This window comes from Lontra canadensis, unplaced genomic scaffold (genome assembly GCF_010015895.1).
Source record: "Lontra canadensis isolate GAN:19392208 unplaced genomic scaffold, GSC_riverotter_1.0 scaffold55, whole genome shotgun sequence".
Lineage (NCBI taxonomy): Eukaryota > Metazoa > Chordata > Mammalia > Carnivora > Mustelidae > Lontra > Lontra canadensis.
Window position 1 is genome coordinate 1,521,919 of NW_022631049.1, and position 16,572 is coordinate 1,538,490.

At 37.2% G+C, this 16,572-nt stretch overlaps 1 protein-coding gene across 4 annotated transcripts in view; it reads right to left on the reverse strand.

The window, feature by feature from the left end:
- Positions 1 to 3,992: 3,992 nt before the first annotated feature.
- Positions 3,993 to 16,572, reverse strand: part of MPP5 (membrane palmitoylated protein 5) — a 74,046-nt gene continuing 61,466 nt past the window's right edge. For all 4 annotated transcript variants that reach the window (XM_032875156.1, XM_032875154.1, XM_032875155.1 and 1 more), the window contains 5 exons: positions 15,875 to 15,946; positions 12,965 to 13,132; positions 12,064 to 12,266; positions 11,137 to 11,247; positions 3,993 to 4,568 (listed from right to left, as the gene is read on the reverse strand). In XM_032875156.1, the coding sequence (XP_032731047.1) occupies positions 4,392 to 4,568; positions 11,137 to 11,247; positions 12,064 to 12,266; positions 12,965 to 13,132; positions 15,875 to 15,946 (731 nt within the window). In that variant the 3' untranslated portion in view covers positions 3,993 to 4,391. The remainder of the gene's footprint in view (positions 4,569 to 11,136; positions 11,248 to 12,063; positions 12,267 to 12,964; positions 13,133 to 15,874; positions 15,947 to 16,572) is intronic.

The following is a 16,572-nucleotide window of genomic DNA, read 5'->3' on the forward strand; positions in this document are numbered from 1 at the left end:
TTCATAGTGTGTGTTTTCCTGATAAGCTTATGGAGATGATTGTTGAATTTCGGGGTACTCATAAACATGCCAGTGAGTTAAGAGGGGTTATTAATACTTCTTCCCTAACCTAAGAAAAAATAATTCTCATCTGAGTGTATGTAACAAGGTAACTTTTATCTTACAAGCAGTAACACTTGCTGTCTCCCATTAAATAGGAAGATGAGGCATTTGAGTGGCCATATCAGGATCTGAGGGTTTTTGTGCTGTTTGAGCTGGTGAGCCATCCGTGTTTACTCGGGCATTCTTGTACCCAGTGCTGGGCATTTCTGAGGTGATTGGCTATAGGACAATTTTTGGTGAAATTGTTAACACTTGGCTTATCAGTATTGTATGTAAGTCAATTGATAGTGCAAGCCTAGGCTTTTTAAAGTCCCAAGCAATTTGCAAACATCTAATACCTGCTACAAAATAATCTTTAGTTATGTGTCAGGCCCTCTTTTAAGTATTTTATTTATATTATCACAACAACCATAAGACACATGTTATTTTAATCCCACATTTCACGGAAGAAAATTTTAAGGCACAAGGAGCTAGAGTAATTGGTTCTAGGTCAAAAAGCTATAAAGTGGTGAATCCAGGATTTAAATCCAGGCAGTCTGGATTTTTTTTTCAGTGTTTTTATACCCTTCTAACCACCCTCCCCCCCCCCTTTTTTTTGCCTCCCCTATATTTAAAACTTTGGGTAAAGGTAAGATCCAAGGCCTGTTCTGGAGGAGCTGTTTTGGCAAGTCCTGTTTTGAATTGGACATTTTATTCTGTAGGTAACTTAGTAGTGATTGGAAAACCAACAAGTGGGTTCCTAAGCAGTTCAGTGTTAACCTATTTTCAAGGCTTAACATTTAATCCTCCCAACACTGGACTGAAGTGTAAATACTATTCTCTCCATTTTACAGAAGAGTAAACTGAGGCATTGTCCGGTCAGATAGCAGAGCTAGGATGCAGGCCTTGGTTCTTAAGCAGTATGTACTGCCTCTCTAGGAGGCAAAAAATAGCTCGAAGGGTATGAGAGCCCAGGTTACTTAATGGTTTTTCACTCAGGTAAAGTTCATCTTCACCTTCACCTGCTGAGGCAGGAGAAGTACCTAGATTTCTCCTGTGGCTTCTTAAAGCTCTTTTGTATTGGCCTTGGCTAAACTCCCTACAAAACTGCGGATGACTTTGTGGTGTTAGCATGTTGTTAACTAGAAATCAGAAGAAAACAGTGAACCAAATTTGTTGTGTGGAGTGATGTGATCCATAGGGGAAGGAAATGATCAGGAATAGAAAGCCAGATGGGTAGCAGGTGTGTGTGACACTTTTTGTTGGTATGATTGCCTCCTTTGGGAAATGTAGTGGTGCGGTAGGAAAGTGAGTGTTATATATTTGTCAACTCACATCCTATTCTTTGTCCCCTCAAATCCTTGGCTGCATAGAAGTGGAGTTTGGCCGAATATTACATACATTCTTTTTTTCCTTGAAAATGTTTAAGTTCACAGTGTTATGTTAACTTTAATAAAACAAGGAACCAGAACCTACATCTGTGCCAGTAGGGGGCACTCCCCCACCATGAATAAATTAAAAGGTATTTTATGTTTCACTCAGAGTTTCCAAGTGGACTTATTTCTGGCAAAAACTTGCAAACCGAGTGGTTAGGCGAGTTGAAACCTTGAACAGCAGAGGACATAAACACAGGACGTACTCAGTGGTTTTATTTGAAATATAACTTTACTTTGTTTTCACAATACAGTGTGCAGTATGACAACTCAAAATAAGAGTGCAGATACAAGTAAGAGTACAAAGGAGGATTAACAATAGATGTCAGAAAGGTTACCTTTTTTTAAGGCTAAATCCCTGGTTTATAGTTTCCATACACATTCACAAAATTACATTCAAATTATTCCTTATCAGTACTTATTCCTTAGGCCATGAGAAAAGGAAAAAAGAAAATCCAGACATTACATTTTTCATGTAAAGCAAATCTGGATTAGTCTAAATACTATTCTTTTGCATTTGTTCTGACTTATGAAAACTTAGCAAGGGAAGGTATTTCCTTATTTGAACTAATGTGAATTTCATTAGCTACTGCTATCATTCCGTTAAATGGATGACACCTCTCCCACATTGGGGTCTCCAGTCAGAGCCACAAAGGACAGGAAATGGAACTGGCCAGAGTGGCTGGATAACTGGGTGTATTAGCAAGGCTTTTTTTCCTTTTTTTTTTTTTAAGGGAGCCAGCCACTAAGTTTTCACTTTGTTTAGGGATTGTGTTGAATATCAACACATCCATGTCACTGAGACTGAGAAAAGTTTGGGATATAAAAATTTCTATCCCTCTCCTATTGCTGATAACTATAGGACTTCACTGACTCCCAAATTCTCTTGTCAGCTAAGAGTATTGTATGACATGGCATGTGCCTTGGTGTAGGGGCTTTGTTTGTGAAAGCACATGGCCCTCGTGTGGCTCTACAGTCTGTAGGCTAACTCCAGAACTGGCACAACAGCTGCTTAAACTGCCAACCTTTTAGATCTTAGGGCTGAAAACAGTTGTCAGTTACGAAAAGCAGCTCCTAAAACTCCACTGTCTACCATAGACTACCTTTCATTCCTTAAGAGAAAGTAAACTGGAAAACTGAAAAGATTAAGTGCTAATATTGTTGGTTTTCTCTGTCCTAAACTGGAGTGTTTCAGATCTGTAAAGAAAGTATGGCAACTCCTCCCCTGACCCAGGAATGTACTTTCTAAGGAACGGTTATCTTGAAAGTATTTCCATATAAGACACATTGCAGCCAACTTGAAGGCCATGCAAATTTGAACAGAAAAGGCAACATAAACTATCTACATTTGTTCAAGTAAAATTACATAGAAATCAAATATATACACAACAATGAGACAAACTACTCATTAAAAACAATTACGTTAAATTAAGTGACAACTCCATGTTATTCCAGTGTTTCGCTTTGGGAACAGGAAATGCTGTAGCTAAAGTCATAAAATCAAGACATTCACATTTGAGGTCGTTTGACACACATCACACCATCCCTATAGGCTTGAAAAGACTACAAATTAACTTTCCATACCAATTACAGAAGTTGAATTTTAAAGCTACAGCTATAGAGACAGTATGAAAATCCCATTAGCTTAAACATTTATGATTTAGCAAGACATTGCATTCTGGTCATTAAGAGGCAGAACTTGATAGGATAAAAACTTGCTTCTGTATGCTTAACTCCCCGCCCCCACCTATGTTCTTTTCCTATAATGTTCAAATGACTTTCAGGTCATCCTTTCCTTGTGATCTCAAAGTCCGCTGTTACAGTATCTTCCTTTGGGTATAATTTTATTCCAATGCTAAATGAGTTATCAATGACCATTTGTCAACCTATTAAATATTAGTATACAGTACAGCAGCTATATTCATCCCACATTTCATCCCACAATTCCAGTTTATTACTTATATATGGCGCAATCAAATTATACTGTGCTCATATATAAAAAATGCAAAACTGTCAAATGTGCTGTCCTCTCATATATATGAAAAACGATTTGCATCATGAGGAAAAACTAACCATGAACAGTTTATATGACCATCTGCCATTCATAAAAGTGTAACTTACACATTCTATTGTACTATGCAGATCAGAGAAATGATGCAAGGTTATAGAATCACTTGTGACGATATAAGCAAAAACCTCAGAAAATCGTTAAAAAGATATTTAATTAGATCAGAATCTGTTGAGTGTGCCATGAAATCTGATCTACATAGTCTGAGCTAAAAAACTGGTCTTTCTAATGGAATGTTTCAGAATTAAAAGACACATAAATGAATTTAAGCCTAACAGAATAGCTTGAGACCAAAGTGGCACCATTTTAGGAAAATAGTTCTGATGACAAAACAAGCCTTCTAACCAAATACTGTCCTGCCCAGTACACGAAAGCACAGTCGTCCCCCACCTCACTCCATTCCCATGAAGTCCTTTAACTGTTAAATAGCATCAATATTTATAACTATGTGAGACATGGACCATTGTATATATACAGACAAGTTTTTCATGGAAATAGGACCAGGCAGAAAAGATTTAGTTAGGTGAAAACATAATTAAAACATTTTTATAGGGATAAAATGGAACTGGTCTATTGAAAGCTTCCATTTAGAATCCTCAGAGGAGGCAAGAATCTCTGAAGCCATGTCCAGAGAATAAAGACTGCTATGCACAAATTGCTTAAGGGGATTTTCTCACTAGCTTGAGATCAAAGAACAGGTCTACAGCTTATTTGGCCTGCTACCTCAGGGTCTTGCTGAAGTAGCAGGGCTCTCTTCCTATGGCAGTTTGCCAGATAAGTCCAATCATACCACAGAATGGATGTTTCCCTCACCTCAGCCAAGTGGACGGTACCCACTGAGGTTCAGTATCAAGTTTGTTAATTAACCTAAGCAATTCCTGATAGGCTTTATCAAGATCTGAATTCACAATTGCCGTGTCAAAGTAGTGGCCATTGTTCTGCTCCATTTCTCTAGTCTTCTCAATGATTTCTCTCAACTCTTCAGGCTGTAAAGAGAATACAAAAACAGGTAATTCCATTCCTTAAAAATACACAATGAGTCACAGGTGACTGAAGAACAAAAAATGGCCGCCTGTTGCTTACTGTCTGTCAGAATATGCCACTTCAGGAGCTCCTCTTCAACCCTGTCATGGCCTCTGAATTCCTTTGCTCTGGTGTCTTCAGGACTCATACTGAATCATTTGGGACTCAGTACAACCTGTTCATACTGCTACTCAAGTTTTTATGTATTTGTTTTACTCACTAGAGGCTTCAAGAGCAAAGACTAAGAATCCCCTACAAGCATTTGTTTTCTAGCATTTTAGGGCATCATCACCTTTCCTTTAAAAAAAACCATCTTTTGTAATACAGAGTGAACCTTTCAGGTTGAAGCAAGGTTGGTAGGACCCAAAATGCCATCTACTCTTGGCTTTATAAAGATCTGCTGTCATTTTAGATCTACTGCAGAGTTCGGCAGGGTAAACATCATGGGAAAAGAAAAGGACCAATAGAATGGGTATCTTTCCATGAAAACACTGCCGATCAAGCCAAATTTAATCATCTAATATTCTGGGGGAGTTACTTGGCTAGCTTCTCTGTTTGCAGTACACAAAGGAGGTCTTTAAAGATGCAAAAAAGTATCCTAAGGAGAGTTTGGGAAATGACACAGATCAGGCTACTTTAAAACACTGGGTAAAGGAAACAGCTATTTCACAAAGATGAGCAGGTAGTGAGGTAGGGTATGAAACGTAGGCAGAATCCCCTGATTACCAGGCACATGTGTTCAACAAAGTAAAACTGCCCCCAAAGCACTCGTCAATGAAGAGAACTCACTCATAAGTCCAAATGTTTCTGATAAAAAAGTCACACACCAATACTATATTGGACCCACAGTACAAAACAACTTATTCAACTGGTTGATCTTCTGCAACAGTAGCAAGACATACTAAAAATACAACTACTCCGGCCTGTCCTGAAGCAGTTTCTTGTGTGGCTCTCTAATTTTCATTCTGGAATGTTGTGCATCTGGCTGTGGTACACAGAATCCTTTGTTTCCTAGGGACTCTACTACACCATTATAAGTAACTAAACACACTGTAACATTCTTGCTAAAGCTTAGGTCTATTCAAATCTCAAGACTACTGACAGAACATTCCAGAAAGTCAAAACAGAATCTAAACTGTGGTGCTAGAGTTGAAATGTAAAGCCCTACATCTCACATAGATTCACATAAAGAACAAATCCACCCAGTTTTTCTTTATTAAATTTAAGGCATTATTTTCTCTTTTGCCAAAATGGCTTATACCATTTATTTTAATTTAGGTTTTAATTTTCTCCTGTTTTTCAAATTATAATTCATGACTAAGATGAAACAAAATGTTTTTGTGGAATAAAAAGTCAGTAAGATACACCACCCTCTATACATTCTTACCGGTGTGCATGGAACGTACACCCAGACAGAACCGATTTTGGATCATAAAATAAGGCTGAGACATTTTTGAAAGATTCACATCTTTATGTATGTTCTCTGATCACAATGGAATTATAAATCAGTACAATATTTTTTTTAATCTCCAAATATGTGGGAATTAGAAAATTACATACTTCTAAATAACCCATGTGTTCAAGAAGGAAATGACAAAGGGAACAGAAAAAATGTAAAAATTTGTGGAATGCAACTAAGGAACTGCTTAGAGGGAAACTTCTAACTTCATATTAGAAAAGATGAGGGGTGCCTGGTGGCTCAAGCGGTGAAGAGTCTGCCTTTGGCTCAGGTCATGATCCCAGGGTCCTGGGATTGAGAACCACATCCGGCTCCCTGCTCAGTGGGGAGCCTGCTTCTCCCTCTCCCTCTGCCTGTTGCTCCTCTGCTTGTGATGTCAAATAAATAAAATCTTGGAAAAAAAAGGATAGGAAAAAAAAAGACTTAAAAAACTAAGTTTTCTTTAGAAACTAGACCAAATGCAAATTAATGCCAAAATATAAGAATAAAATAAATAGAAAAGAGACAAATAGTAAAGAAAATTAAAGATAAAAGGTCTCTGACTTAATTTTTTAATTTTTTTATTTTTAGATTTATCTATCTGAAAGAGGGAGAGAGTACATGTATGATGGGGGAAAGGGTAGAGGGAGAGGGAGAGAATCTCAAGCAGACTCCTGCTGAGTGTGGAGCCTGACATGGGACTCCATTCCACAACCTGAGATCATGACCTGAGCCAAAACCAAAAGTTGGACACCTAACTGAGTCACCCAGGTACCCCTCCACCCCCAACTTAGTTCCTTTTCTTAAGTGTTTAAGTTACTCCTTTTAATTTCCATATAAATTTTAAAAAAATCATATTTTCAATTTCTATAGAAACACCTGCTGGGATTTTTCTTTTTTGGTAGGGACTTTCTTGAGATAGAATTAATTTATAATTCACCTATTTTAAAGTGAATGATTCAAGTGTTTTTAGTATAGTTACAGAGCTGTGCAATCAATATCACAATTTTAGAATAGTTTCATCACCCACACCCTCTCCACAGCCAAAAACCCCCTATCTATAAGCAGGCACTCCCCATTTTCTCCCAACCCCCAGCCCTAGGCAACCAGTAATCTACTTAGGTCCCTATAGATTTGCCTATTCTGGACATCCCATAAAATGGAATCATATGGTCTTTTGTGACTGGGTTCTTTCACTTACAATGTTTGTAACATGTATGAGTATGTCATTTTTATGACTTTTTTTTTTAAAGATTTTATTTATTTGACAGAGATCACAAGTAGGCAGAGAGGCAGGCAGAAAGAGAGGAGGAAGCAGGATACCTGCTAAGCAGAAAGCCCAATGTGGGGCTCGATCCCAAGACCCTGAGATCATGACCCGAGCTGAAGGCAGAGGCTTAACCCACTGAGCCACCCAGGCACCCCTTTATGACTTTTTTGAGACTTATAATAAAGCTGCAGTAATCAAGACTGTGATATTAGCATAAACATGGGATCAAGTCCAGAAATAACCCCCACCCTGCTTCCTGTTCATATTTGAGGAGGTCATTTTTTAAAAATGTGCCAATATAATTCAATGGGAAAAAGAATAGTCTTTTTCAAGAAATGATGCTAGAGCAATGGAACATCTCTATCTGTTCAAAAACAAAACAAAAACACCAAACCAACCACCACCCTTACTTCACTCTGGAACAAAGATTAGTTTGAGAGATTACAGACCTAAAAGTAAAAGCTAACACAAGAAAGTTTTTAAAAGAAAACATGGGATAAAATCTTTGTAATCTTGGAGCAGGCAAGTTGTTTCAGACAGTACACAAAAATCATTAACCGTAAGAAAAGTAAAAAAGTGTGCTTCTTTAAACACTTTGAGAAAATATTTATATCCAGAATATATACAAGAGTTTTTACTACTCTGGGACGCCTGGGTGGCTCAGTTGGTTAAGCGGCTGCCTTCGGCTCAGGTCATGATCCCAGCGTCCTGGGATCGAGTCCCACATCGGGCTCCTTGCTCAGCGGGGAGCCTGCTTCTCCCTCTGCCTCTGCCTACCACTCTGTCTGCCTGTGCTCATGCTCTCTCTCTCTCTAACAAATAAATAAATAAAATCTTAAAAAAAAATAGATGTTTTAAGAGTTTTTACTACTCTGTAAGAAAACTTAAAAAAAAAAAAAGACATTTCACAAAAGAATATGCCTAAATGACTACATGAAAAGATAGGACTATCATTAGTCATCAGGCAAATGCAAATGAAAACCTTAGTGATAACACTTCACATTTAACTAGAATGGCAAAAATTGTTAACCAACAAAAGCAAAATCTAATAAGGATGGGGAACTAATGGAATCAACTGATTTAAAACAGTTTGGCAGCTTTATACAGTTAAAATATACTTAACCATTTGATCCAGCAATTCAAGAGAAACCAAAACAGATGTCCACCACGAGACTATGAATGTGTACAGCTGCTTTAATCACACTGGCTCAAAATTGGAAGCAACCCAAATTAGTTTTTTTTAAAGATTTTTATTTATTTTTAAAATGTATTTATTTGACAGAGATCACAAGTAGGCGGAGAAGCAGGCAGGGAGAGAGAGGAGGAAGTAGGCTCCCTGCTGAGCAGAGAGCCCGATGAGGGGCTCGATCCTGGGACTCCAAGATCATGACCTGCGTTGAAGGCAGAGGCTTCAATCCACTGAGCCACCCAGGCGCCCCAAAGATTTTATTTATTTATTTGACACAGACACAGTGAGAAAGGGAATGCAAGCAGGAGGAGTGGGAGGGAGATGCAGGCTCCCCACTGATCAGGGACCCTGGATCATGACCTGAGCTGAAGGCAGACACTTAACAACTGAGCCATCCAGGTGCCCCATCCCAGATAATTTTTAACTGATAAATTGTGATACATTTATAGCTCATGGTCTACCACTCAGCAGTATGAAGGGATGAACTACTACTGTTAGATACAACATTGATGAAACTCAAAAACATGCTGATCAAAAGCCAGATGCAAACAAAGTCTACGGTTCCATTTATATGAACTTCTAGAGGAGAAAAATAAATCTATAGTGACAGAAAGCAAATTAGTGGTAGCCTAGGGAAGAATGGAGGGGCATTAAATTCAAAGAACGAGAGAATTTTCTGTGATGAAAATGTTCTAAATCTCAATTGGCATGGCAGTGACATGGTATTTGTTTTGCCAAAACTCACTGAACTATACAAATAAAACACATGCATTTTATTGTATATAAAATAATTTCAGTGAAGTTAATTTTTAAAAATTAGAGAACTCTCATTAGAAAATCAAGCATACTGTAAAATGCTAAAACATTTTGGTACTGAGTAAGTTCTTCCTTTAAAAAATATGTATAGTTGGTATCTTTCTAGACCTTACTCAATTTGGGACAGCTAATTCAAAATAATAGGATAAATAATCCCCTGAGAACACTACCTACCTGAGACCACCAACCCAAAGTTACCTAACATGTTTTTGAATGGTATATAGCCCTTGCATGATACTGAATCCTTGGAGAAGAAAAACAACAAAATAAGTGTGCCTAGTAGAAAACAGAAAAATTAGGCTGAACAAATAGGAGGAAGTACACTCCGGTCCATCCTTTTCCTTAAACAACCATGGTATCTCTGGTCTACCAAAGTAGTTAATGGGCACAGTTTCACAGAGTATTAGTTTCGTTTTCTTCATTGTGATCCCCCTCAAGAACAGCCAGTGATCATGTCTTTTTTTTCTTGTATCCTCCCAAGTGCCAAGAACAGCAGATACTCTGACTCCACTAATTTATGAGCTTACGACTGTGTTGGAAACATGAAAAAGGGGTGAACACTGCGTTAACCAGCGGACCTATTTAGCCTGAACAAGGCAACCAGAATTATGCTTATCACAGAGGATGGGAAAATCCTTGACTGTGAATAGCGTTAAGAAGACACTGAAATGTATAACCTCCACATACAGATTAAGAAATATAAGTAGACCGAGAATGGAAAAAGATCTTGGGAAGCAAGAAAGAAGGTTGGTGGCTATGGTGCACAGCCAAGAATCATGGGAAAGGAATGATATGCTTTTTTTTTTTTTTTTTTTTTTAATTTATTTATTTGACAGACAGAGATCACAAGTAGACAGAGAGGCAGGCAGAGAGAGAGGAGGAAGCAGGCTCCCCACTGAGCAGAGAGCCCGATGCGGGGCTCGATCCCAGGACCCTGGGATCATGACCTGAGCTGAAGGCAGAGGCTTAACCCACTGAGCCACCCAGGCGCCCCGGAATGATATGCTTTTAATGACTTTTAAGGATCTTAAGAGTATTATGATGTGTGTTTACGGCTTTCGAAGAGATTTAGAGTGAATGAAATGAGAAGAACTGAGTGATTCCTCCATAAAACAAATATTTAAGAAATCATCAAAAAACAAGGAAAAATATTTGTTACTTTGATATAGTAAGTCACTTGACAGTTTTCATTTCACACATTTAAATAAAGTCAATACTTTCAGACTAACACATTAATTATATTATAGTTTTATTAATAATGTTTAGAAAATGTGAACTACACTCAACCATGTCCAGCATCTAAAATAATTTTAAAAAAATTTACCATTTCAGATCATGTGAGAAGACCAAAGGGAGAAGACAAACAGAACATAAATTTCAACCAGAGAAAAGCAAGAGCTCCCAACTCTGGTGCCCCACATATGCAGAGTATCTGCAGAGAAAAGTGGGTAATTCTAAGAATCTGCAGAGAACTTTTTTCTTGGGGGTAGAGGGCAGGGGGTTACATAATCCCTATTGGAAATAACACAGAACCATGTGAAAAAGATTAAGGATGTTTTAAGGAATGCCAAAGGTAACCATACATTTGGGATGGCTACAGGAAATACGTGGAGAACAACAAGAGAAGGCCCCTGCTTTGGAGAGCTGCCACAGTCCAGCCAGAGGCAACAACAGCAATTTTGGGAAAAGTGATATGGCAGAAAGAATAATCAGTTTGAAAGCTCAAGCTGATGTAGCTTTTAAGCACTGTGACATGTTAGGTCATGACTGTTTCATGTTTACTTTCAATGGAACAGTACAACACAGTAGTAACTTTACCTTTGGATTCTTGCCCTCCTTGGCCAATAACGCCCGAAGTCTTTCTTGTGAAGGGGGTGCAATGAAGATAATATATGGTTTCAAGTCTGAATTGCGGAGAGTCTTCAAGGACTATTAAAAAAAAAAGATATTCTGGATATTTACAATAATTTTCATTATTTAACTACTTCCCAATAATATACTTGGAATAATAATGTCATTTAAAAAAAAAAAAATCGCCTATGAGTGAGTTTCCAAACATCTTTGTAACAATTCACAATATTTCCAGATCCTACCATTCACTGTAAGAATATACTGTGTACCTGGAAAACACACACACACACACACACACACACACACACACTCAGCTTGCCCTCTTTATATAATGAAATAAAAATGAATGACACTGAAGGTCTATACCTGTGATGCTAAAATATCCTCTATTAAGATCACTTAACGATTATAAAGAACTATATTCAAAATCCATTTTGGAGGAAGCAGAAATAAGCAGTAATATTACCATGTACCAGGGTCTAAATGCAAGCAGAAAAGAAAAAGAAACTCCACACACATACACGAAAGAAGTTCTAGAAAAGTACATCCGAGGAAAAGCAGACTGCTTAATTTAGGAGGCTGGTTTTGACCCCGCCTTTGCCATTGGGTGAGTGTGTGTTTCTAAACTTAAGCACTCTACCAAAATAGGGATTACAAAAATACGCCCTTTTCTATCTAAAAACATTAACTAAGACAATGTGCTTAACGGCTCTAATTTATTTGATAAATATGCTAGCCCAAGTAATATAAGGAATTCTGAAGGCATTTAGTAAAACTATTTATACTTTTCTTATATCAAATGTTTATAACTAAAATAGTAGAGACTAAGCTTTTTTGTCCATTAAAAAATGTAGAGGATCAGTGGGAAAAAAAAAAAATGTATACTTTATTTACCTGCGTACGAAGACTTAGAAGACATATTTTGCCAGAGTTGATCACTTGCCGTACTGAATCTATGCTGGTTCCATACAAATTTTTCTCAAATTCACCATGTTCAATGAACTTTCCAGCTGCAATGTCTGCCTCAAATGCTTGCCGTGAAACAAAGTGGTAATCTCTACCAGCTACTTCGTGGTCTCGCCTACTCCGAGTTGTATCTAGGCAAACAAAATAAGGTAAAAATAACGGGCATGGATCAGAGTAAGGCTGGGGGATAATTCTGCTAGTCAGGGAAAATTTCAATTTTGCAATATAGATGAAACATCAAAAGATGAATTGAGGAAATCTTAAGAGCCCATGTGTTTAACACTGATTCATTTTATTTCTAGACTGAGAAATGAATAAAAGTGTGGTTTTAGTAACTTAATAATAGTCATATTTAATTGCCGAAATACATTTTATGCTTACATTTTAAATTACTTCTCACATTTAAAACACTGCCACTCATTTTATCCTAGCTTATTTCCATTAAGTTTTGTTTTTTTTTTTTTAACCCTCCCCACCCCCCGGGTATTATATAATCTAAACAGAAACTTCTATGTTCAGAGATTAGGTCTACATTTCTCTCTTCTGCATCAGTTTAAAAAAAAACCAGGAACTGATTCCATATTGAATAGATCATTTTAAGAAGTCTAAATTGAAATTCATTTTGCAAATAATTAGTACCATAGGAAAAACTGAAGTTTCTCAATAATGACTATTTTGGGTTACAAATTCTCAAAAGCCTTAATTAAAACAAAGTTCCTCTTTCCTGGGCAAAACTGCTTTAATGAATTGGATGAAAAATTTCCCTCCAGTGAGGTTCTAAGGTGGTCAACTGAAAAGCACAGAAAAATGGGAATGCATCCAAACTTACGAGGAACTGCAGATGCAAAGCGGTCTTTTTCTTTGTTCATGAGCCTCTGACGCAATTCATTCTGGCCACAGTTCTGTGGACCAATCAAAATGATAGGTCTTTTCCTATTTGCTGGCTGATGATAAAGTGACATTTCCTCATAAGTTAAGATCTCTTCATTGTCATAATCTTTGAAAAAAAAAAAAAAAGTTAAGCCCTTCAGATAGAATTATTGCCATGTAATAAAGACACAGATCTTCCAAAACAATTGGAAAGAAGCAAAATTTATTATTAAAAACACTTAACTTTTTTTATCAAGAGAAGTAATAACTGGGTAGGATTATATAAATACTTTCCAATGTCAATTATACTTCCCAATACTATGAAAATAAATAAGACAATATATTAATCCTTCTAGAAGCCTTTATTGCTTCTCTTTTTTCATAGTTTTAATACAATAAAACTACTTATACTGCTGGTACTGTAAAACAGCTGGTTGGCAGCCCATATTCTGACAGAGGATGGGGCACCAGGGGATGAACTATTGAGAGTATGGTCTGTCATTTTCATAAAACGGGGATACAAATACTAAGAGGGTTGGTTTAAGGATCAGACACAATATATATGCTAAGCGTAATACCTGGCATAGACAAATATTTAAAATAGTGGCTACATACAAACTAGCGTTATCAGAGAAAGCAGGAACACTTTTCTGTGATTACAACTTGAAAACAGTTTGTGCTACCCAAACTTGGAATACTAATACTAACCTGAGGTCATGATTCAAAAAGAGGTATAAATTGTGATAGGTGGGATAACATTCCTAAAGCCCATAATCCAGATGAAATCAGAATGGTCAAGTAGTAAGAAACAAAGGCAGACAACAAGCAGCCTGTCATCTTCCCACGCATATTACTTCCCCTGACCAGGGAAGAGCATCAGCTGTATAGGCACACTCAGCTGTAAGTTCCATGGGGCCAGGCAATCATTTTAGTTTTGCCAGTGCTTAGCACAGAGTGCAAAGCAAGAACTCAAACTGTATTTGTCTAAATTCTAACTCTATATTAGCTTTAAGAACTTAAGCAGATCTTTAACATCTGAACATCAATTTATTAATCCATAATCTCAAGGAATTTATTGTGAAACCTAAACAGATGAAGGCATCTAAAGCATATAGTTACTGCCCCTGGAAAAGAATGGCTATTATAAATGAGTTATTATTAATACAAAATATTCATTATGATGACACCATTATGAACAAAAGTGTAATTCCTGCCTTTCCCAAAATGCTCCGTCCTCTGAAAAATCAGAGTTCTTTCTTGTAACATGTTCAATCAGATTATGGCGGCATTTTTATTTATAAACAGTTATACATCCGTAAGCTTCAGATTTGCAGATTTTCTATAGCGTAATAGCTGTTAAAGCAGAACCAATGTAGTGTGTTTCAAAGGATGAAGAAACAGGTATTAATCGCTTATCCAAATACAGAGAAAAGGATTAAAAATTCAATAAATCTTAGCTACACAATGTTTCAGTTAGTATTAATGATGTTTATTTGGGAAAAAAGATTGAACTGCAGATTTAGTTTTAAATGGGGTTTTCAATAATCTATAACATTTTATTTTCATGTTTAATTTTGCTGCCTGAAAAAAAAATCTGAAGGTATTGAGAGAATAAGACTTACAAACTGTATAAGAAGTTAAGGAGTCCCTTTGCTTAATTTATTTGGCTTCTGACAAGAACCAAAGCAGGAGTAGCCAACTCTAATGCACTAAAGGATGAACCAAGAAGGTAATGAAAAGCAGTAAAATCAGGTTGAGTTTATAAAAACTGGGTGTGGTGGAAACTGTTGAACTAAGATAGTAGGTACCTAATAGACAACATCGTCGCTGAGGTCCAGCAGACAGCTGTCACTTGGTAATACATACCTTGTGTTATTAGAGTCTTTGATATGAAGAGACATTATACTTAAACATTTTTTTAATTTTAGTAATAAAACAAAACAACTCTATGTACCTGACTCAGCCAGCAGGGAGCAGGTTCTGTGGAATGGGTTGCCTCAGTGACATGAGTTATTATACACAAAATAATCATTTTTTACTTAAAATACAATTATATTGTTAGATTTTGTTTAGAGGCATCTATTGATTTCACAAAGAATTTAAGTAGGATAAACAGAGGAAACTATCAATATTAACACTGTATAATGTTAAACTGTAATTTTTATGTCAGTTTTTCTCTAAGTTCAAAATGCTGCATTATTCATAGGATTCCAAAAGAAAACAATTTCTGTGAAATGACTTTCTTAAGCACATCTTACATTAAGAAGCAAAAGAGGATAAGAAATATAACTCTCTGAAAAACAGAAGTTTAATTTATTTCAAGTGTTAGATATGGACCTCTTTCAGATATAAATCCAGCTATATCTAAGAGTAGAACTCACCATCATTTTTGGTAGGGGAGAACAGGGATGCGGTGGGGGGAGAGAGGGGTAGAGGGGAGGGAGAGAGAGAGAATCTTAAGCGGGCTCCACACCCAGTGTAGAGCCCAACTCAGGGCTGATCTCACAACCCTGAGATCATGACCTTAGCCAAAATCAAGAGTTGGACGCCCATCTCCCTGATTATGAGGAAGTTGAGAGGCAATGTGGGGGATTTGGGGGCAGTAAAGAATAAATGAAAAAAGATGGGATCAGGAGGGAGAAAAACTGTAAGAGACTCTTAATCTCATAAAACAAACTGAGGGTTGCCGGGAGGAGGGGGGTCGGGAGAGGGTGGTGGGGTTATGGACACTGGGGAAGGTATGTGCTATGAAGTGTGTAAACCTGGTGATTCACAGACTTGTACCCCTGGGGCTAATAATACATTATATGTTAATTTAAAAAAAAAAAAAAGATGCCCAACTGAGCCACCCAGGTGCACCCAAACTCACCATCATTTTTATTGGCATTATATAAAACCTTTTTCCTCTTCTTTTTATTCTTCTTTGCACACCATAGTTTTCCTGTTGAACAATTAAAAGCATTAACTGTAAATGTGGTACTTGCTTCCTTGAACAAAGCTACATATTTGAAATTGAAGAACTCAAGTAGTTTATTTATTTATTTATTTTTTAAGATTTTATTTATTTATCTGACAGAGAGAGATCACAAGTAGGCAGAGAGGCAGGCAGAGTGAAAGAGGGAAGCAGGCTCTCTGCTCAGCAGAGAGCCCGATGTGGGGCTTGATCCCAGGACCCTGAGACCATGACCTGAGCCAAAGGCAGAGGCTTAACCCACTGAGCCACCCAGGCACCCCTCAAGTAGTTTTCCTTTTAAATTTATAAACACATACTGTTGTACAGAATTATTTTTCAGGGAAATAGTTATAATTTTCCATTAGTCTCACATTACAGATGATCTTTTTTTTTTTAATTTCTAAAAAATGTTATTTACTTATTTATTTGAGAGACAGAGTGAGACAAAAAACAAGCAAGCATGAGAGTGGGGAGGGTGAGAGGGAGAAGCAGAGGGAGAAACAGACTCCCTGCTGAGCAGGAAGCCTGATGCAGGACTTGATCCTGGAACTCCAGGATCATGACCTGAGCCGATGGCAGTCACTTAACCAAATAAGCCACCCAGACGCCCCTGC